This window comes from Notamacropus eugenii, chromosome 3 (assembly GCF_028372415.1).
Source record: "Notamacropus eugenii isolate mMacEug1 chromosome 3, mMacEug1.pri_v2, whole genome shotgun sequence".
In the NCBI taxonomy this organism is placed as follows: domain Eukaryota; kingdom Metazoa; phylum Chordata; class Mammalia; order Diprotodontia; family Macropodidae; genus Notamacropus; species Notamacropus eugenii.
Window position 1 is genome coordinate 57,491,106 of NC_092874.1, and position 24,665 is coordinate 57,515,770.

At 39.3% G+C, this 24,665-nt stretch overlaps 1 protein-coding gene across 1 annotated transcript in view; it reads right to left on the minus strand.

The window, feature by feature from the left end:
* Positions 1–24,665, minus strand: part of CUBN (cubilin) — a 290,873-nt gene that overhangs the window by 11,070 nt on the left and 255,138 nt on the right. The window contains exon 60 of the mRNA XM_072651627.1: positions 7,219–7,424. Within this exon, the coding sequence (XP_072507728.1) occupies positions 7,219–7,424 (206 nt within the window). The remainder of the gene's footprint in view (positions 1–7,218; positions 7,425–24,665) is intronic.

Here is a 24,665-nt window from a genome sequence, read left to right on the forward strand (position 1 = left end):
GCAGTATCTGAATGGGCACATCATCATGTTGGCAAAATAGTGAGTTTTTTCAGGCAAGTGATTTATAAACATCATCAGCTAAGAGAGAAGGATTAATTGTGTTTTACGTGGGTGAAGGGAATATTAGTATAAAGGAAACAGTGGGTCTTTTAAAGTATTGACACACTGTAATAATGATGCAATTAATATTACTATGAGTTGGACAATTTACAGTTGTTGAATCCTTAATTTTGAAATTGCCAAAGTATGCTCAATTTAAATCTCTAGTATTAATAATTTAATTCCCAAAATTTTAAGGTTTTTGGCATTTCTGAAAGACCTTCAAGACTTTTTGTGCCAGTAATATGGAAGGGGAAAGCAAAATGTAAAAAAGAATGCTACTTCATTTGAAGGAAATTTGCTTGCTGCAATAAATAATTCAACAGGAACAGTTATCTTAATAACCCTAAAAGCCAGCTATCTCAAAAGTCATACTGATGTACTTATTGTGAATAGCTGAGCTGGACTGCACCAACTTGAATATGGACATAGAGATTAGAGTTGAATAACTTCTGCTCTTCGATCAAATGTTTTGGCATGCCACATAAGACAGATATGCAAAGAGCTTTGCAAATCTTAAAGGGTTACTTATAAGACTAATATTTATTCTTATTGTCTTCCAGGAAACACAGCGATGTTAGAAAATTACTCTGCAATGAGAAGCACCATTAAAAAAGTATTTTCACTACTATGCTGAAAATAATAATACTACAACAACTCACAGCTACATAATGCTTTAAAGTTTACAGAGTTCTTGCTTTCATTGTCATCCTCATTTTAAAACATTTTTTATAAAGACAAAAAATACTTTTTGCAAAGATAATTTTGAACTTAAGAATCCTGGAACAACTCTTTGCTGTGCTGGGGATTTAAATGACAGATTCAAACACTCATGTGAGTTTATTATCCCACAGTTATGTTTCTCTATCAGATACAGTCTACATCTTTTGCAAGTTTACATTTTAGCTCTTTTCTCCATAGATCCAATGTATCTGGTATTTCTTGAGTTCCTCTATGTTCTCAGTACTGTTCTAGGTACTCTGATGAGTACGAGATTTCAAAAGGACCATTATTTTGTCAGGGGTCCTCTCTGCACTGACACAGATCACAACCCTGCTATACTAAATAACAGAGATAATTTCATAAGATACTGTGACCTAAAGAAGTCACCGTTAAGATGATGTCACTCCTTATCTACCCTGATTTTCTGACAACTGAAATAAAGTCTATTAGTGGTTGTATTTTCCAGCTTGGTAGGATCTGGCAGAATGCATATGCTATTGGAATAGCCTTTGAGACACCATCATCAAGTCTATGCCTCATTAGGCAAAGGAGTAGGACTTGGGAAATGTGTGATTGACTTGGGGTACAGTGTTTTCTCAGAAGGGTAATCTCACAAGATCTCTCTGGCTCATGCTTCTAAGGAAACCACGGGAACGTCTTGGCTCATAGCTTTCATATGCAGCTCTGATTGGTTTGGACTCCACAGAACAAGAACACTAAATTCTCCCCAAAGCTTTCCTTTAGAGAAGGTAGGACCTGGACTTTCAAACTCAGTCTCCAAGGTGTCCCTCCCAGGATAAGCTGATCATTTGAGATCTCACTGTGCTGCTAACCCAATCTTGGATACTTAATGCCTTCCCAACTACCTGGCTTCCTCTCCCCTCTAACTGGAGGGCTAGTATTAACATTGCCCAAAGCTTTCTTTTCTAGAAGGGCAGGATCTAGACTTTCCATGCACTCTCAGCTTTCTATCTACAGCTCTGCCTTGTTTGAGCTCCATGAAACAAGGTGTCCCCACACTGGGAACCCTCTGGGGTGGCCTCTTCCTTGGCTTTCCAGCTTCCTTTTGTGTCTTATCTACTTCCGTTAGATTGTCCTAACAGTCCTTGAAGGGAGACACAGTCTTGCTTTTTCTTATTTGTATTTTACTTGCCTGGCACATAGTTGTCACTTAATAAATATTTATTGAATATTGAATAAAATCTCCTGTTCATTTGAAGGAAACTTCAGTTCCTTTCCAAGCATTCTGGCTTAGTCTGAGAACGTAGGACAGGTTTCACTTGTCCCAGTTAAAAAAAAAAATGAAGAATGTACTTATACCTGAGCAACTTAACCATTAAACAATGACTCCTCCCTGTTGTAGAGGGTATCAATCAATGTCTCACAATGATGGGTCTTATCTTCCTTCCTGCCTAGTTTTGTGTGGTCCACATAACTCCCAATACTAGTGAAGGGACAGGTCCATGTTGTTCTTCCAAGTATATGTTTCTCTGCTATACCTATCTTTCTAGGTATAGTAGACAGGTCAATGACCCAAGTTTGCTCCTTATCATCATGGCTTCATGTCTTATTGCTGCTACTTTAAGCAACCAGTTTCCCATTGGAAAACCAAGTTTAGTTGATTTCATCTTCACAGCTCTTATACTCATGCACTCCTCTCTAGTTCCACTCTAATCACACTACTGAGCCTCTTGCCCCCTGAACTAAGTCTCTGTCTACTCAGCTTTCATTCTCTCCCCAGCCATTTCATCCTTCACATATTTTCCAGAATTTTATCTTTCTTATGAAAAGATCAAGTTACTACTTTGCTTAACTATCTCTCATGGATATCTATTGCCTACTAATTAAAGTTCAAACTCCTTCCCCCCAGAATCAAAGCTGAACCCAACACCATCCTTTCTTTCCATGCACATCTTCTATCACTCCCTTTCACACACACAATTTTTCGGAAAAATTGTTCTGGCCCTGACACACTCACTCTGCTTTTATATACCTCTGTCTATGCCTCTGCTCATACCTGGAATATATTTCCTCTCTCTTTTTGTCAGCTAAAATCCTACCCATCCTTGAAAACTCAACTCAAATGTCACCTTCACTAGGATTTGTTCTTGGTCTCCTGGGTCACTAATCACCTTCACTCTTAGATCTATTATAGTTCTAGGTTTTGTAACTCTTTAAAGTTGGCATTTAATATTGTGTATTACAATTTTCCATGTTGGTGTCTTACACCCTACAAAATTTTATGAGGGCAGGGACTATTTATTATCTAAACTTGGTATCTCCCCTACAAGGTAGCACAGTGCTCTGCACACAGAAGGCATTTAAACATTATTAGTTATTATTGAAAGAGTTGGACAGGCAGAGTAAGGTCAATTTTCAGAGACCCTTCAAAGTCAGATGAAACAATTTGGGTTTTCTGCTGTCTGAAGTGGGGAAATCAATAAAAAAAATCAATCAAAAAATTAGGTAGTGGAGTGACATGATTTAAGTGGTAGTTTTATAAAGATTAATCTAGTGGTGGTTGGGTAATTAATTATAAATGGAAGAGACAAGCAACAGGGGATCAGTTAGGTAGCAATGACAAAAATGCAGTTCAAGGGAGTAGGGCTTCACACAAGGGTAGTGGCAGTAGAAATGGCAAAGAAGTGGTAATGACAAAAAACAATCCAAAGGAATGATTAAAATGACTTAGTGTATGACATATGGGATGAGAACAAGGGATAAGTCAAGAACAAGCCCAAAGTTCTGTGTTTGGGTGACTGGGGAAGTAGTGTTATCATTAAAAGAAATAAGGAATTGAAGGGCATTGAACATTTGGAGGAGGGGAAACTATTCCCATCCTTGCCATTGTCACTAAGACGTAAAGCAAGGCAAGACATCTTTATAGTGCTTATTAAGAACACAGCAACACTTGGAAACAAAAGCAGTTTCTTAGATTTAAAATGGTAAAATTCTGTTAACTACTTCAGGCAATTCTTTTAGGGCCTCTCACTGAAGATTTTAACGATACTGATGTATCACAGTGTTTGAGAATGGAACTACTCAATGCCTCTGTCTACCACTAGAACTATAATATTAAGAATTTAATGAAATTCGTACCTATTTTGTCTTATTTTAAAGACCCTACGAGGAGGTGATTCCACGGTATACTTTAGTAACCTATTCTAAAATAACTTCTATAGTGGTCAGCCCTACAACTCAGCCTTTTTGGTCTCACTGTCAGAATATATATATATTCGAATCAAAGTAACTTGACATCTGCAGTCTCTTCTTAGCCTTCTCTAATCTGGCTTCTGCTTTTAGCACTCTATTGAAAATATTTTCCTAAAGGTCACTGATGACTTTCTCTGCATTAAATCCAATGACTTCTTCATCCTCCTGGGCAATATATGACACACATACTGATGACTACTCAACCCAAAGCTATGTTATTCTGGTGTCTCCCATCTTCTGAGTCACCGCTGGATACTTTCTAGATGACTATGGCTAAATCATCTAAATCCCCTGAGCCTCAGTTTATTCATCTATTAAAATGGGTGTTCATAACACTTCCATACTCATCTATAAAATGGGTGTTAATAACCCATAGGGTCCATAGGATCCTAGATTTAGAGCTGATTAGAAATCTAGGTCACCTAGTTCAAACCTCTCATTTTCTAAGAAATGGTAAGAAACTGGGGCTCAGAAAAGGTAGATGATGTGCCCAAGTTTACAAAAGTATAAATAACAGAGCCAAAACTGAAATAAAAATCCTCTGACTTCAACTTTAGGGATCTTTTCAATGTATGGTGGTAATGGTAAGGAAAGCTCCTTTGTAAACCTGTATTAATATGGAGCATTGATAAGTGAAAACTGATTGATTTGATGACTCTTTCTTCCTTTCTTTTTCTTCCTTCCTTCCTTTTCTTTCTTTTCCTTCTTCCCTTCCTCCCTTCCTCCCTCCCTCCCTCCCTCATTCCTTCCTTCCTTCCTTCCTTCCTTCCTTCCTTCCTTCCTTCTTTCCTTCCTTCCTTCCTTCCTTCCATTTTTTTCACAGTTGGGGTTAAGTGACTTGCCCAGAATTACACAGCTAATATCTGAGGCCACATTTGAACTCAGGTCCTCCTGACTTGAGAGCCAGTGCTCTATACACTGCACCACCTCGTTGCCCCAAATTGATGATTTTTCTGATGAAGTGACCCTTCATTTGGGACTTTGTATTTTTCATTGGCACCTCACTGAGAGTACTATGGTCTATTCCTGATTCTGAGTACATGAAGACTTATGTATACTTAATTCAATGAGTCATTAAGGTTCATTAACTTTGATTTGGAGCTATACATTCTTCCTGTGCCTATGAAAAAGGGGTCAGTTGAAAAGTTGATCCTTTTCAGAAACCTGAGAGAGAGAGAGAGAGAGAGAGAGAGACAGAGAGAGAGAGAGAGACAGAGACAGAGACAGACAGAGACAGACAGACAGACAGACAGACAGAGAGGGAGAAAGAGAGAGAGAGAGAGAGAGAGAGAGAGAGAGAGAGAGAGAGAGAGAGAGAGAGAGAGAGAGAACAGAAGGGGTAAAGGAGAAAAGAGAGAGGGGAGATGAAAGAGAGAGCTAAATGATGACCAGAACTAAGAGACTTAAGAGTGGACCTGGGTCCAAAGTGGGAGGAGGCAGAGGGGTCAGCCTTGGCACAGTGCCGCTCCCCACCTTGACCAACCTGAGAACTGCTAAGGACAGCCTTGGGGCAGAGGTATATTTCAGTTACATTGCCATCATCCATCATAGCAGGGAGAGTGAATGGTAAGACCTCTCTCAATCAGCACCAGGAGAGATTAGTCATGTGACCTAGCGTCTTATAAATTCCAGTTTTCTAACCTTTCAGCCTAAGGGATGACAGCTGTGGAGAATGACACAGTGTTGCTGAGTGAGCAGAGTTCCTTAGCTTCCTAAAGAAGGATCAAGCATTCTGGCCCAAATATTGGGTCTGGTGACCCCAAAGCTGAGGAGCTCTGGGCAGGGCACAGAATTTAGACTTAGAGGACCTGGGTTTGAGTCTGAGTTTTTCTACTCAATGTGACCTTTGTTTCTGACCCTCAATTTCCCCATCTATAAAACGAGGGGATTAGATCCAGGTCTTGTCCAGCTCTAAACCTATGAGCCTCTGAGACTATGCCTTAGCTATGATACAGGAGAGTAAAAAAAATTAGACTTTACCATTTGCTTCTAAAATAAGCTATTTGAATAGTATAGATCTGATGGGAAAGGGAGCATCTCTTCAGTAATCCAAAGGAAAGTACACGAACCTGCAACTTGCAGGAGAAAGGAACCTCAAGTGACTAAGTTCGTAGATTTAGTTAGAAGGTGCCTCACAGGCCATCTGATTCAATCCTCTCATTCTACAGATGAGGAAACTGAAGCCTGGAGGGTTAAGTGATTTGTTAGGAAATAGGTATTGAGCACCAGTAGTTTGATTTATCCACAGTTACTTTGACTCCAGAAGCTTTGTCCTTTTCACTGGACAAACTGTCTCATCTAACCTTAGCTTCTGAGATAATCCCAGGAGACTGGAAGTATGTATGTGTCCATGGAGTGAAGAAGAACCCTCATCAGACTTGGCTGCTTGTGTGGCCTCAAGTTTGGTTTTAGGACGAGGAGTATGTACTATGAGGCTAGGAGTCTAGATGCCTATATAGGTGCCTGAGAGGAAAGTGAGATTTATTTAAGAGGGAAGGAAATGATATTGTTTACGGACTGGGATGACTCCTCCTATATTCTTCATATGAGATGAAATAAAGGCTGTCCTGTGCCAAATATGCATTGATATCTTGAGTACTTGCATAAGAACCAGGATTATTTTATCACATTTGTTGAAATCCAAACATGAGTTATACTTTATAGTTCCCAGAGGAAACTATGAGTGGTGCCAAAGCAAGCCAAATACATAAGCTACAAGGAGGAGACACCTGCTCCAAGATAGAGCCTGACTTGTATAAGCCCAAGGCTTGGACATGTGTCATATTGTTATTAGTAACCTCTGTTTTCTTCACTGGTTCCGCTTATCCCACTGCAACTATGAGGATTTCCCCAAACTGCTCCTTAGTCGACTGCTCTTCTCTGTCTATGTTTTCTCTGACAGAGGTTATCTATTCTCATGGCTTCAATTTCTACTGCTGGTATGTGCTCTCACCAGAACTCTAGTCTATATCTTCAACTTCCTGCTTCTAAGCAAAGCTAATTAAAGATCAATCAGAAATAGAGATAAGGTATCTCTGAAATTATAGCCTAAGCCAATTGGAGAATAAATTGTTTTATAAGAAGTCAATTTATTTATAACCTTTCAGAGGGGCAGTAAAGTGAGGCATCCTGCCATTGGAGGCTGTGATTAGTAGTATCTGGTTCCAAACCTGATTTCCATACCTTTACATAGTCATAAAAGCATCCTCGATAAGTCCTTGCTTCTAGGGAAAATTCAGTGAAGGTCAGATTAATGACTTTGTTGACAGGTGCTGTGATGATCCATACACAGTTTAAATTCTTGTCATATTTGCCGTCAGCATTAGAATCGGGAGAACTAAAAGTGGAACTTGCATTTGTCAGATATCCTCCACAACCATGCTGAGGTCCTGTGGAAAAAAGAAAGAAACTCTATCACATACACATTAAAACATATATATAAAGGAGTCTGTAGCCTTCACTCTCCATATTTGGAATCTAAGAAAATGAATTTTTGTCACTTTTCTGTCACTCTCTGATGAACGTTACAGAAAATTGACACAGATGTTGTTCATACTGTCTTAGCAAGCAAGGGGTGAAGATAGAATATGCTTTCTTTCCAATCTGATTTTTCCTTTATTATCATGCTCATGTTCCCCATTTCATCCCTATTTTCAGTCTTTCTCATGCATGATTAACTGGAAAAGCAGATAATAAGAATCTCTTTTTTGTGAACTAAACAATGACAACTATAGGTCAAAGTTCTACAAGGTTATTTTTTAAAACTCTTATCAGGAACAAAAGATTTCAGCAAAGTAACTGGTGATCAGTGGGTATCAAGCTCAGTCCTTTTCTCCCCACTGATAGTAAGCACCAGGAGTCACTACACAGTCACTTTAGGGTATCTTATAATCCACAGATCTATGTTTATTTTACTTCCCTCAATGAAAAAGGGGGTTTGACTGGAAAGTGCAGAGAATACAAGAGCCCACTGCTTACTGGCTGTTTATTTTTTTTTAATTTATTTATTTAACTTTTAACATTCATTTTCACAAAATTTTGGGTTCCAAATTTTCTCCCCATTTGTCCCCTCCCCCACCCCAAAACACCAAGTATTCTAATTACCCCTATCACCAATCTGCCCTCTCTTCTATCATCCCTCCCTTCCCTTGTCCCCATCTTCTCTTTTGTCCTGTAGGGCCAGATAACTTTCTATACCCCATTACCTGTATTTCTTATTTCCTAGTAGCAAGAACAGTACTCGACAGTTGTTCCTAAAACTTTGAGTTCCAGCTTCTCTTCATCCCTTCCTCCCCACCCATTCCCTTTGGGAAGGCAAGCAATTCAATATAGGCCATATCTGTGTAGTTTTGCAAATGACTTCCATAATAGTTGTGTTGTGTAAGACTATATTTCCCTCCATCCTATCCTGCCCCCCATTGCTTCTATTCTTTCTTTTGATCCTGTCCCTCCCCAAGAGTGTTGACTTCAAATTGCTCCCTCCTCCCATTGCCCTCCCTTCCATCATCCCCCCCACCCTGCTTATCCCCTTCTCCCCCACTTTCCTGTATTGTAAGATAGGTTTTCATACCAAAATGACTGTGCATTTTATTCCTTCCTTTAGTGGAATGTGATGAGAGTAAACTTCATGTTTTTCTCTCACCTCCCCTCTTTTTCCCTCCACTAAAAAGTCTTTTGCTTGCCTCTTTTATGAGAGATAATTTGCCACATTCCACTTCTCCCTTTCTCCTCCCAATATATTTCTCTCTCACCACTTAATTTCATTTTTTTAAAGATATGATCCCATCCTATTCAATTCACTTTGTGCTCTCTGTCTCTGTGTGTGTGCGTGCATGTGCGTGTGCATGTGCGTGTGCGTGTGTGTGTGTGTAATCCCACCAACTACCCAGATACTGAAAAGTTTCAAGAGTTACAAATATTGTCTTTCCATGTAGGAATATAAACAGTTCAACTTTAATAAGTCCCTTATGACTTCTCTTTGCTGTTTACCTTTTCATGCTTCTCTTGATTTTTGTGTTTGAAAGTCAAAATTTCTTTTCAGCTCTGGTCTTTTCATCAAGAATGCTTGAAAGTCCTTGATTTCATTGAAAGACCATTTTTTCCCCAGAAGTATTATACTCAGTTTTGCTGAGTAGGTGATAGTTTTAATCCTAGTTTCTTTGACTTCTGGAATATCATATTCTACACCCTTCGATCCCTTAATGTAGAAGCTGCTAGACCTTGTGTTATCCTGATTATATTTCCACAATACTTGAATTGTTTCTTTCTAGCTGCTTGCAATATTTTCTCCTTGACCTGGGAACTCTGGAATTTGGCCACAATGTTCCTAGGAGTTTCTCTTTTTGGATCTCTTTCAGGAGGGGATCAGTGGATTCTTTCAATATTTATTTTGCCCTCTGGTTCTAGAATATCAGGTAGTTTTCCTTGATAATTTCATGAAAGATGATGTCTAGGCTCTTTTTTTGATCATGGCTTTCAGGTAGTGCCATAATTTTTAAATTGTCTCTCCTGGATCTATTTTCCAGGTGAGTTGTTTTTCCAATGAGATATTTCACATTATCTTCCATTTTTTCATTCTTTTGGGTTTGTTTTGTGATTTCTTGGTTTCTCATAAAGTCATTAGCCTCCATCTGTTCCATTCTAATTTTTAAAGAACTATTTTCTTCAGTGAGCTTTTGGACCTCCTTTTCCATTTGGCTAATTCTGCTTTTTAAAGCATTCTTCTCCTTGTTGGCTTTTTGAACCTCTTTTGCCAATTGAGTTAGCCTATTTTTAAAGGTGTTATTTTCTTTAGCATTTTTTTGGGTCTCCTTTAGCAAGGTGTTGACCTGCTTTTCATGCTTTTCTTTCATCTCTCTCATTTCTCTTCCCAGCTTTTCCTCCACCTCTCTAACTTGATTTTCAAAATCCTTTTTGAGCTCTTCAATGGCCTGAGCCCATTGAATATTTATTCTGGATGTTTGGGATACAGAAGCCTTGACTTCTGTGTCTTTCCCTGATGGTAAGCCTTGTTCTTCCTCATCTGAAAGGATGGGAGGAGATATCTGTTCACCAAGAAAGTAACCTTCTATGGTCTTATTTTTTTCCCTTTTCTGGGCATTTTCCCAGCCAGTGACTTGACTTCTGAGTGTCTTCTCCACACCCACCTCGCCTCCAGATCCGCCCAGCTAGTGCTTGGGGTCTGAGATTCAAATGCTGCCTCCCAGCCTCAGGGCTTTGGGTGGGGGCAGGGCTGCTATTCAGTGTGAGATTAAGTTCAGGTGCTCAGGTGGGGGCAGGGCAGCCACACTGGGCTCAGTTCCCTTAGTGGGGTTATTGGGAGACCTTCAACAATGGATCCCAGCTCCTGCCTGCTTTGGGAGTCCCCGTCAGCTGCTGCCTCTACTGCTGCCTCCAGAGGGGACCTGGGTTATGGAGACACCCTGTTGAAAAGACCCTCTCATTGACCTTTGGCACCTATGGGTGGAGGGACCTGTGCTGCTGCTGGAGATTCTGTCCCTGAAGCCTGCTTGGATCTGTTCCCCTCAGTGCCGTGTGGCCAAGGTAGGGCTGGGCTCTGCTCCAGGTCCTGGGCACGACAGACCTTTTGTGTCAGTTTTTCAGGTCTCTCTGGAACAGAAATCTCCTTCACTCCATTGTTGTGTGACTTCTGCTGCTCCAGAACTTGCTGGGAGTTCTTCTTTACAGGTATTTTATGGGCTGTGGGTTAGGAGCTAACATATATGTATCTTTCTACTCTGCCATCTTGGCTCCTCTCCCTTACAGGCTGTTTATGACAAAAAAGGATTTACTTTGCTGAAGCAGAAGCCAGCCTTTATGGCAATTCTTTCACAAAGCAACTTCCATATGTGTGCTAAATTCACACAAGATCCCTTGACAGACATCAGAGATTGATTGATTGATAATTTCCCAATTATGAATATCAAGAAAATCATGAAAGAGGTAGATATATGCTAATCAAAAGAATTCATCACTATCATAAAAGACACCCAGTTCAGACTCCCAATGTAAGAGGGATTCCCTATTTATGGTGAAGTCTTCCAAATACTCTTATTTATAGGTAACATTATGCTGACTGCATCAAATCCTGGAATTTTACAGAACCTACTAAGCTCAACTCAAAATCACTCAAAGGAGCTCAGTGTAGCTGAGAAAAAACAAATGGATAAAGACTTTTTATTGGTAAAGTGCATACCTAGTCTATCATGACATCTATTATTGATAGATGTTGCATATGGATAATCAACTGGTCCTAGAATCTAACTGGAAAAATACAGCTGATTGGATTGTATTTAGAACACTGTACAATGATTTCAATGACCTCTTCACCCCCCAAGCTTTTTCCTAAAAAAAAAAAATTTCATGTTTTAAAAACCCATATTCTATTGGTCATGATATGTGGCTGTGAATTTTGGAATAGCACAATTTCAAAAGAATAAAAATCAGGGGTCAGTAGGCATGGAAAGGTGCAAGGGAGGTGAAAATGGACTACAGCACTTAACAAATCAGGAAATATGAGCATAAAACAGCCTGGAGGACACTAACCAAAAGGAGGCTTGCTAACTACATCATAAATGGAAAGGCTAATAGATGGATAGCACACATGGCGCACTGGTCCCCAATCAGTGATAAGGGATGAAGAGGAAAATCAGATCACTGGATGGGGCCCCTGTAGAAGGGTTAAGACAGGACATGGGCATGAGGTGTACAGGCCTAGAAGGTGTATTAGAGTTATGCCCTGTATCACTGGAAAGAATACTCGCTTTGATGATATTGTGGATCCATTGAAGTACTAAATTAATAATTTAGGCAAAAAGATCAAAGTTTTCTAAGGTTACAATGTAATATATCTCTTGAAATAGAGTTTTATACCGTAAAATAAAAACTGAGACACTTGAAGATAATATATTCTGCTATAAATTACAAATAGATGTTATTTATGACATGTGTAGATTTATATAGAGACAAAACTCTTGAATAACAAGAGTAATGATCTGCCCTAACCCATGACCTGAGCACAGGTCACAGCTAGGAAAAAGGAAAGAGTGGATTTCTTGGAAAAAGAAGCCAAAAGTACTATGGAGAGCAAATGCATTCTAACAGGACCCCGGCTTTCACAGGGATACAACACACACTGATAACCACCTATCTAAGATCTGTAGGCTGTGAAACCTATAGCTTGTAACTAGCTGCAAAGTTAAATGTCACCACTTGGAGAACCTATTTAACCACCAGTAAAAGGAAGGCTCTTAACACTAGAGGGCAGTGAAATTTTGCATTCTGCTCCTGGAAGGAAAGAAAGTCCTCCCCCATCCTGGCTGAACACCCAATCCATGTCTGCTGGGCAAATGGACTGGGGGCATATGTGCCCCAGTTAGTGGCTTAGACTGCACCATCAGGAGGTTCTAAGTCTGGTATCACAAGCCAGCATCTGCCTAGTCAGTGGTTTCCTGGAGCTGAACCTGTCCTGATGGCACAGTCCCTGATAGATTCTTGGACAATGTTTCAGATCAAGTTCCTTGCTCAGGAAGCTAAGCCAGGTTCAGCATTGCACAATATCTTGCTCAAAATTCTCTATATAGGAAGACCTGTCTCCAAAATGAGAGTTCTGATCAACACAGCTGTGGGGAATCTGAGGTTTTGGTTTGGGCATCTACGACATCAAGAGTCCTGATTTGGGCAGTGATGGCCCAAAAATCAGACTGTCCAGAAAATAACTATCTTTTATACACACACATACATATGTATACATAGTATATCATTGTTATTTACTATATCATCATATAGTATATATGATACTTCACATCGTAAGGCTAAACATTAGATGGCTTTTTAAAATAATTATTCCTTAAGCCTTAATTAGTGGTCAGCGGCAACTTGGTGTCATGGAGTCAGCAAGACGCATGCTTGGATCCTTCCCCAGACACTTTCCAGCTGTGTGAACCTGGGCAGACTGACTAACCACTCTCAGGCTCGGCCTCCTTGTCTATAAAATGAGGACAATTATCACACCTACCTCCCTGGGTTGTGAGGTTCAAATGAAAAGAATGTACTAAGTGCTTTGCAAACCTTAAAGCCTTCTATTAATTCTAGCTATTGCTACTATTATCGTTAAGGTACAAAATATGTGCCTTATTTCTTAATAATCACAGCTATTCTATAATCAATAGATTTTGCTTTAGGTAAAGAGGTGATAATTCTGGAATTTGCTCACTAATAGAACATTAGACTAATTTTTAGTTATGAAATAATCACACCCTTTAAAGGACATGGAAAATTAAGCAATGAAGATCTTTAGCACATTTGTGTGTGTGTGTATGTGTGTGTGTATGAGTGTGTTCAGTCATTTTTCAGTTGTGTCTGCCTCTTCGTGACCCTGTTTGGGGTTTTCTTGGCAAAGATACCAGAGTGGTTTGCCATTTCCTTCTTCAGTTCATTTTTACAGATGAGGAAACTGAGTCAAACAGAATTAAATTACTTGCCCAGGATCACATAGCTAGTAAGTGTCTGAGGCCTGATTTGAACTCAGGAAGATGAGTCTTCCTGACTCCAGGCCAGTACTCTATCCACTGGAACAACTAGCTGTTCTTAGCTCATTTAGGTTGAGAGAATATATTCAGTTGAAATACTGAGGTAATTAAAAACAAAAGTGATGAAAAGCTTTTTAAAAAATCGCCCTATTGTCCAGTTCAGTTTTCAAGTTTGGACTCAGCCACTGTGTATCTAGTTGCAAAATGGCAATGACAACATTATTCCACTGGGGCAGATTATAAATAAGGATAAATTAAAGGGCTGTTGACTTTGATTTCATATCTTAAGGCCTAAAATTGTGCCAGTCTCCCGCAACTAATACATGTGTAGCATCAAGATATTGGTGGTGGAGCTAAAAGAGTCAGGGGGAGAAGGGAAGCTGTGACTATGGAAAAAGCTCATCATTTAAGAAAATAATATGCATTTAAGTACATCTTCTTGGTTGACATAAGATATGTCTTGACCTTGACATACTGGCACATTTAGAATCATAAATCCTGACTCTGTCTAGTTACTAAACATTTGTCCAGCATCCAGACAGCTTCCATCCATCTGCACTCCATCAGTCAGGAAGTGTCAGATGCCCCAGCCCTACAACAGTTCAGCAATGACACTGTGACCAAATACCAATGTCACCCTGCCCTTCTGCCTGGGATTGGGAGAGCTGTGCAAAACAGAATCAGGCACTTCCTCAGGAAAAGGAAATGTTCTCATAGGATGGATCAATACGAAAAACATGGGCTTTCAGTAAATCTTAAGGCCTGCTTCAGCTCTGCTTAATTACAAACCAGTTACTTTGTTTTCAAAGTGACAATGCTGAAGACCAGAGGTAAGAATGAATCAGGCATGGCAGAAATTCCCTAAAAATGAAAATATTTATATTATCCAAGAGGAGAAAAAAACAAAACAAAACTTGAGGTCTGCAGTGGAAAGTCATTACTTCAGACGTAGCAAGTTTTGACAAGTTGTTTTCATAGACGGGCACTTTTGCAGACTGGATGTTCCTGTGCTGAGGTACATTGTACCTCCCCTGGTTCTAGAACTGACCCCCAGTGCATGGACAATGGAACCAAATGCCTCTTAAAGTGGATGCTCCAAGCAAATGAAAGAAGTACCAGGGTTTAGGATTTCATATACAGGGTGTTACAAAAGTCTTAGTGCACTTCTAAGCTGTTAAAGCTTAATATATATAATTACAGATAATTATTAATTGTACGTATTATATATAATAATTAAAGTTTAATATGCAATTACATATAATACATATACATGTATGTATATCTATACACATGTGCACACATACACATGTGTGCATGTTTGTGTGCATGCACTGGAAATACATGTGAATGTGTGTGTATATATATACATATGTACATATATATACACACACTAGGCACTAGAAACACATGTGGGTATATATGCCTAGTCTCTTCACAGTGGGACATGATAAAGATCTTGACAAAGCCTTTGTACCATTGTATCTACTATAATATAGGTACTATCAGTGCATATAGGTCACTATGTAGCTTTGTTCCAATAACTCTTTCTAGGAGTAAGGCTCTTAGAAATATTCACATGGCATCAGTCAAATGATGTCCTCCCATTTTAAAATTATCATATCTTCCTGTGCTACTTGAAAGGGTATTTACAACTCTATGCAAACAGGTAAAATACTCTAGGGAAAACAAAAAAAGATAGCAGATTTTCAAGAGTTGAAATCCTCATTAATTTAAGCCCTAATGTACTTCAACCAGGTATAACTTAAACATAACAACAATAACTGATCATTTATATAACACTTTGAGTTTACAAAAAACTCACTTGGTCTTCACAACAACTCAGTTAGGTAAGTAATAACAGATATCATGCTCCAGATGAAGAAATGGGTCCTGAGAAATTAAATGATTTGGCCATGATGATCCAACTATTAAGTATTACAGATGGGATTGGAGACTAGGACTTTCCTGACTCCAAGTTACTTGATTGTTTCCATTACACTCAGACGGAGGAGGTAATTAGAAAAGAAGGCGGTGATTTTACCAATAAATTCAGTTGACAGAAAATGTCAGGGACCACATAATATATGGGAAAGAAGGAAAACATTTGTTACTGGCTAAGAAATACAGTGTTGAATCAGTGGAATAGGTTAAGTACACAAGACACAGTAGTCAATGATTATAGAAATCTACTGTTTGATAAACCCAAAGACTCCAGCTTCTGGGATAAGAACTTACTATTTGATTAGAAAAAACTACCGGCAAAACTGGAAAATAGTATGTCAGAAACTAGAAACTAGGCATAGACCTACATTTCACACCCAATATCAAGATAAAGTCAAAATGGATACATACTTTAGACATGAGGGATGACACCATAAGCACATTAGGAGAGCAAGGAATAGTTTACCTGTCACATATATAGAGAAGGAAAGAATTTATGACCAAACAAGACATAGAGAACATTATGAAATGCAAAATGCATAATTTTTATTATATTAAATTTTAAAACTTTTGCACAAACAAAACCAGTGCAACCAAGATTAAAAGGAAAGCAAAAAACTGGGAAGCAATTTTTACAGTTAGTATTTCTGATAAATACCTCATTTCTAAACTATATAGAGAACTGAGTCAAATTTTTAAGAATACAAGTCATTCCCCAATTGATAAATGGTCAAAGCATATGAACAGGCAGTTTACAGATGAAGGAATTAAAGCTATCTATAATCATATGAAAAAATGCACTAAACCACTACTGATTAGAGAAATGCAAATTAAAACAACTCTGAGGTACCACCTTACATCTATCAGTTTGGCTAATATGACAGAAAAGAAAAATGATAAATGTTTGAGAAGATGGGGAAAAACTGGAACACTAACACATTGCTGGTGGAGTTGTGAACTGATCCAACCATTCTGGAGAGCAATTTGGAACTATGCCCAAAGGGCAACCAAATTGTGCATACCCTTTGATCCAGCAATACCACTACTAGGTCTGTATCCTAAAGAGATCATAAAAAGGGAAAAGGACCCATATGTACAAAAATATTTATAGCAGCTCTCTTTGTGGTGGTCAAGAACTGGAAACCGAGGGAAAGAACATCAATTGGGGAATGGCTGAACATGTGGTATGTGAATATAATGGAATACTATTGTGCTATAAGAAATGATGAACAGGCAGACTTCAGAAAAATCTGGAAAAACTTACCTGAACTGATGCTAAGTGAAGTGAGCAGTATGAGAAGAACATTACATACAGCAACGGCAACATTTTATGATGATTAACTATGATAAACTTAGCTCTTCTTAGCAATATAATCATCCATGACAATCCCAAAAGACTCGTGATGGAAAATGTGAACCATTTAAAAAGAACTGTGGAATCTAAATGGAGATCAAAACATTGTATTTTCACTTTTTTCTCATGGTTTTTCCCTTTTGTTCTGATTCTTCTTTCGCAGAATGACTAATGTGGAAATATGTTTAATGTGATTGTAACATGTATATCTTATATAAGATTGCTTTCTGTCTTGGAGAGGAAGAAGGAGAGGGGGAAAAGAGAAAAATCTGAAATTCAAAATTTATAAAAATAAATGTTGAAAAGTATCTTTATCTGTGATTGGAAAAAAAATAAAATACCATTAAGGAAAAAAGAGAAAACAAAGTGCAGTCTTTGTATAGGCAAAGAGATTCTCTATCACATTACCATCAAAATGAAGCCTCTAATCTCTCATTAGTATCAAAGTAAGTGACCAGTAATATTCAAATAAGAGCCTTGTACAAAGATTCTAGTTTCTTATTGTTTAACCATCTTTGCTGGTGGTGTAGTTCAGTCCTGTCCAACTCTTGGCAAAGATATTGGAGTGGTCTGCCATATCCTTTTCTAGCTCATTTATCAGATGAAGAATCAGAGGCAAACAGGGTTAAGTGACTTTCTCAGGGTCACACACAGCTAGTGATTGTCTGATGCCACACTTGAACTCAGGTCTTCCTGACTCTAGGTCTGGCACTCTACCCACTGTGCCAGACAGGTGCTCCCTTAACTGCCTTTACTGTCTCATTTCCTTCATGATAAAATACAAATTTCAAGGGCTAGCATTGAAGAGCTTCCACTGGCTGACCCAAGATTTAGTTCACACACCTTCCCTGAACACACTGTACATTTTCATGCAAATTGGACTGTTAATGGCTCCCCGGTGATTCTATGTACATGTGCACACCTTCCCTCCATGGATGGAACCCGCTCCCTGCCTGTCACCATGCCTAGGTGTCACCTCCTTCAGGAAAATCTTCCTGATCCCTGTAGCTAAAAAGGGATCTCTTTCTCTCTCTCTCTCACTCTCTCTCTCTCTCTCTCTCTCTCTCTCTCTCTCTCTCTCTCTCTCTCTCTCTCTCTCTCTCTCTCTCTCTCCTCTTAGCGTTAACATACTCTACCTATTTGTGTATATTTGTGTATATGTTTCGTTCCCCTCTTTTTTTGCTCCTCTCCCCCACACACACACATGGATTGTAAAGTCCTTGAGGACAAGAACTGTGAGGTTTTTCATCATTATATTCTCAGAATTTAGGGTTTAATAAATTCTTACTGAGTCAATGTGAATGGAATGGGACTGGCTTACCTACCTCTGTCAGCAGCTGTAGGATACCTCTGTATCTGTAATTTGTTTAATTCTTGTAGTGGATTTTTAAGAATAGAACTGCTTTCCAGGAGAGCCACTTGCCCTGACTGACTCACGTTCATCATTCCTAATGACCAGCACAGAAATATAGATATCTCGGTTCCAAATCAACGTCTAATGCATTTAGGCTCAAATCCAGCTGGCTTTAGGGCTTCTAGGTCTTCCTGAAGGCTTGAACCTGTGCTTTTGTGGCTTGGTGGTTATGCTGACAAAATACTCTAACAACTAAAGAATTCAGTGCCCATGGGGAACAGAAAAGGGATAGCACATCAGAAAGGAGTAAAGTGTAATACAGGAAATGACTGTGGGCACATTTTTCTCCTATTCTTAAGTGAATGCTGCATGCATAAAGTCTTCTTCCTCTATTTTGATTAAGAAAGTCTAAAGCAGCTTAGCTTTTTTTGTAAACAGAGGCAAGGTCTTTGAAGATAAGGAGAAATGCCATTTTTGCATGCACTGCCTCTGACCTAAATCTGCAATGCCAGGGTTTCATGGAGAACATCAAAATGGGAAGGTGCCACAGAATGAAATTGGACTCTATTATCCCTGCTGTGAACAGAGAAGTCAGAACAAATCTTATTCCTGTGGGCAAAGGGTTGGGGGGCATTACATAAGACCCCCTCACCCTCGCTTCCAGAAGTCCCTCTCCATTCCAGCCAGACATGTGCCTGTCAATTGGTAGAATTATGGAGAAACCAGCAGCAGCCAAAGGGAGCTCCCTCCTCAAAAGAGGTGAAAACCTACATCTACCTTTTCCTATTTATGGGGTCACCAACGCTGCTGTTCCTATATGAAAGAGGCAATAAAATAAACACATGTTGGAGGGCAATACTCTCCTCTCCCTCCAATTTGTATTGATGGGGGCGTGCCATCAAAGAAGCTTGGGATAGTCTTACATGAGGAACTGAGGCCCAGAGAGGTCAAGTCACTTGCCCAAAGTCACTGAGATCAGAAGAGGCAGAGCTGGGATTCCAACTCACACCTGTTCCCCTCAAATTTATGATTATAGTTAATTTCATTCTGCTTTCAAATATACTGAGTTGGAAGCAGCAGGGTAGAGTGACAGAAACTGAAGTTTGAGTCAGGAGAGAAGGTGTTCCTACCACTGATGATTGCCTTAGTATGACTAGGGGCAAATCACTTCAACTTCTACTAACTTCATGGGAAAATGAACCTTCCAGGGTTGGTATGGCGGCCAAATGAGGTATTGTGAGTAAAGTCTTTGAAGTCAATTAAGTGAAGTGGTAGTTCTCTATCTATTAATATTTACCATGTTAGAAATTAAGTCTTAGTATTATTATGAAAGTAGTTTGGATATCATGGACCACTGAAAGGTTCTTGGGGATACCCAGGATTCTTAGACTACCTTTTGAAAACCGCTGCCATAAACATTTTTTTAAATGACTCCTATGTTTAAGAACTGAGGTAGAAATTAGGGATCCAAAGATAAAAAAGAAAGAATCTCTACCAGAGGAGACAAGACATACGCATATAAGAGCAGGGGCAGTGGTGGGGGTGGTGGATGATGATTCAGCAGGGGATATGGAGAAGGATCAATTGGTTGGCAGGAGGAGAAACAGGAGAGCGCAGTGTCATGAGAAGCAAGGGAGAAGCTAATATCCTAGGGTCCATTTTGTAAATCTTATGGTACTATATAAATGCCAGTCATCATGATGAAGCTTTGAATCAGAGGGAAATGTCCCTTGGCTCTGTCCCTTCTGACTCTCTCTCTCCTTTTCCTACTCTTGCTATATGTAGTTAGCTTCAGATGGTTCTTGACACCTAGAGGTCAAGAGGAAACATATCTGGCATGGAATTAAGGGGACCAGGCCTACAGAGCTGAAAGAAAGGGGAAAGGAGGTGGGAAGAGAAGAAAAGACAGAAAAAATTTTAGTTTGAGTAGACTGCGACTTAGAAAAAAAAATAGTTTGCTCAGGGTGCTGGGGAAAGGGACCAAGACTTAAGAGAAAAATTGAATTTTGGGAGCTGGAAAATGGGAGATTCAGATCAAAGGAAACCAGTGAAGAATGATTTCCTAAGGTACATTCTGAATGATGACTATAATAATTATTTCACTACACTATTTCACTGTGCTAAGTATTGGGAGGAAGAAGATGAAATAGGGCACAGATCCTATGTTCCCGAAGTACACCTTTACATCAGGAATTCTTAATCTATGGTTCACAGACTCCCAAGCAGTCCATGGATAGATTTTGGGGGTGGGGGTCTGTGGGCTTGGGTAGGAAAAAGTTATATCTTTATCATGAGAAATTTAGCATTTCCTTTAGTTATGAATTTTAAAAGGTCATTCTGAGAAAGGCTTAGAGATTTCACCAAACTTCTAAAAGAGTGTAACACAGACAGGGTTAAGAACTCCTGCCTTACATTGTTATGACATTTTACAGTTAACAAGGAATTTTATATATTCTATTGGGGAAAGGCAACAGCACATAGATAAGTAAATATATATGCAAAGTAATTTCAGATATGAGGACAAGTCCCATAAAGGGAACAGTTCATCTTAAGGAAAGAGTATAGCAACAGGGCACAGGGCTGCCTTCCCAGGGCCAGAACTGCCAGAGTAGAGCCTTTGACTCCCACTACCAAGGTCCTTCTGTGGTGACTTCTGTGTCAGCAAAAAGCCCTGCCAGTTCCTAAGGCTCTTTGGATGGATTTGTACAGCTTTGGGAGTGGTTGCATAGCTCTGTGTCCTGCAGAGAAGCAGAGGACATTTCCTTTCTTTCTTACCCATGTAGTATTCTCAAATGCACCATACAAAGAGGGTAATTTGGCTCCCCACTCTTCCTATAATGGCACCCATACGATGACTCACACAGAGAGGTCCTATATATATAGCTGTTTCACCTGAGCTTACCTTCTCTCTCACATACTTGAATGATTTCACTATTTTCCTGCACATATCCTTCCCCTCCATTCCCCAAAGCCCACTATTAACTGCACCCATGTGGCTACCGCATTTTTAGGAATAGCACTATTTATCAGATTTATTTTATATTATTAATTAGGGATTTTGGCTAATCCCTTGGACTTGATTTCATCAGTGAAGAGCATTGGCTTTCAGAATTTGTTTTTATAGTACTTTCTCTCCATCAGTATTACAAACTCCCAGGGGGAATGGTTACATGGTATATTTATTGGATTAGAAAACTGGGTCCTTTCTGAAACTGGCTTAATCTCATATTTGCCTTTTCCTGCAATTTCTGAGCACCATGGAGGGAAGTAAGCAAACACTGCTTCTTTGGTTTGTATCTTTTGGGTGCAACCAAGGGCAAGAATGGTATGCAATGGGTTTCTAGTTGCTTCACTTTTTTAAAGGAAGTCATAGAATTGAATGGGTAATGATCAGACACAGGATGACGGCCTGTATTTCACCCATGCTTTTTTGTATTTTTTGATTAAATCATATTCAATAACAATGGATCAATGTCTCCTACAGGATGCACATCAGATTAGTGGAAACATTTAGAGGAAAATTCTACTGCAAGTGTGTATGGGAGAAGGGAAGAAGAACAATGCTTTTTCCAGGTGATGATTTTCAAATTTTTCCCACAGAATCCAAGACTACATGAGGGACATATTATAGCCTTCTTGAAAAAAAGCCTTCTTAAAGAAAACATGGCCATTATACATTGCAGAAGATACAGAATTGGACCAGCTCAAGTCTTCTCAGGGACATCTAGTGACAAGACCTTTCCTCAAAATAGCTGTATATTTATTTACATGTTATCGTTGCCTTATTGGTGGTGTTTACCGTACAAAGTAATGTTATAACTTATTAAAATGGCATTTTATTAAAAACAATACTGAGCACACACACACACACAAGAAAACACAGTCATTAAAGAAACTGGAGGGAGATCAGAGGAAAGTTTTGCAAGGAGTGAAATGTTGAGTTTATGTAGAAAATTACTGCTGGTGGACCTATGAACTTATCAGTCAAGAAACTCAGTCAAGAAACATTTATTATGTGCCAGGCACTGGGGATAGAAATTCAAAAAAGAAAGATAATCCCTACTGATAATGTGTGGTTCCTCCTGTCCAACTATGTGCCTCTCCATTGCCCTTGGGTAACACTCAACTTTGAATCTTCAGAGACTGTGGTATTCCATGTTTGCAGCCCCAAAAGAATATTGTAATTTAAAAGATATGCCTCCATTTTAGGTAGTAGCTGGAGGAAATGAAAATGAAAAGTACAGTTTTGCAAAAGACAGTCAACCCATTCTTTTGTTCTTGGTCAATTCTGAGCCCAGCTCATTGTCCATCTGTAAGGTCTGTCCAAGATATACATACTGAAGGACCAGTTCTATGAATCGTTTACTCATATGTGTATTATAGTTGGGATGATAAATATTCTCGTCCACCCACATGCATGTCATAGTTTGGATGACAAATATTCTCATCCACTTGGTTTTGGTTGCTTGTTGTGGAAATTAAGGCTTTATGGTTTTCATTTAAGACATTTTGTGTGTTCTGGAACTTAACGCAATCAACACAATGTCATCAATGAGCAAGTATTAATGAAGTGCCTACTGTATGCTGAGTAGTATGCTATTTGCCAGGGATAAAAAGACATAGGGGAAAAAAAGACAAAACAGTCCTACAAAGACACCAACGGGAAACAGTGTCACTTGGAGAAATAGCAAGGAGGCCAGTTGAACTCTACCATAGAATGTGTAGCAGAGAATAATGTTTGATAAGCCTGGAATATCAGACCAGATTGTGAAGAACTTTAAATACCAAAGAGAGGAGCTGATATTAGATCCTAGAAGTAATAGGGAATCACAGAAGTTCACAGAGGAGGGGGTTTTCATGTTCACCTATGCATGTTATGAAAATATTTTGGTGGCAAATTGGAGGATGGATTGGAGTGGGGAAAGATGAGAACGGGAGAACCACCATGAAGCTACTGAAATGGTTCAGGCGAAAAGTGAAGAAAGTCTAGTCTGAATTGTATGGCGGAATGGAGAGATGTCCCATTGGTAGAAATGAAAAGTGTAAGCAGTAATTGCATATGGGAGCTGAGTGAGAAGAAGAAGTTGAGAATGACCATGATGTGGCGGGAGGATAGTGGGTACCAGTGCCAAAAACAGCAAGCTGAGAAGGGAAAGGTAACACAGACATGTTAAGCTTGAGATACCATCAGCACATGCAATTCAGAATGTCTAAGTTTGTGAGCTAGAGTCAGGAACAGACTAGAGCAGGAGTATAAATGGGAGGTGTGTGTGTGCGCGCATGCATAGTGCTATCTATGTACATACACACATGTACGTATAAAGACATTGATATTCTCCATGGCTCCTCTCAGGCCTCAGCTCAAGGGCCCCTTTTACAAGATGACTTTCCTGATTCCTGGAGTTGAGCTCAACTCAAACCACATTGTGTTTATTTTGTACATAACATATTTACTGAGCCATGTATCTAGTACAATGTAGCCTCCATGAGAATAGAGGCTGCCATGTTTTTGTCTTTGTATTCTATTCTGATGCCTCATATTGACAAGGAATTGACCATGGAGGCAAAAAAAGCACATCATAAACTCTGGCACATCCTACCAAGTCAGAAATATGTTTCATGTGGAACAAGTGAAGCACTATATGGTACTGCCCAAGAACAGTCCAGCAAAGTGTTGTTGTTCAGTTGTTTCAGTAATTTCCAACTCCTCATGACCCCATTTGGGGTATTCTTGGCAAAGATACTAGAGTGGTTTGCCATTTCCTTTTTCAGATGATTTTTACAGATGAGGAAACTGAGGTAAACGGGAGTAAGTGACTTGCCCAGGGTCATACAGCTAATCAGTGTCTGAGACCAGATTTGAACCCAGTAAGATGAGTCTTCCTAACTCTGGGTCCAGCACTCTAACCCCTGTGCCACCTAGCTGACTCAGCAAAGTAACAAGAGATTAATCCCCATGTTAGCTTCTACGTGATGATTTTTTTCAACTACAGCAACTCCTGAAGAGTACCCACTGAATTTTGGGTGACTTTATGATCTCTCTCAATGAAGGGAACACTCACACTAATGAAATTACACATCAATTACATTAATAATAGCTCATGTTTATACAGCACCCACTATATGCTAAGTGCTTTCTATATGCTTTTTCGCCTGATCCTCACCAAAACCCTAGGATGCAGGTGCAATTATTATCACTCCCATTTTACAGATGAGGAAACTACAGTGAAGTGAGGTTAAGTGACTTGCTCAGGGTCACACAGCTAGAAAGTGTTTTGGGTTGGATTTCCACTCAGGTCTTTCTGAGTCCAGGCCCGGCATTTTATCCACTGTACCTCATAGCTTCCCCAGCTAGGATGAGCTAGTATACATCTATTTGTCCATAAATAAACCATTGGAAAGCTGTAAAATTGAATTAACTAAACATTAACACTAGTGAAGTTTTAAAAAA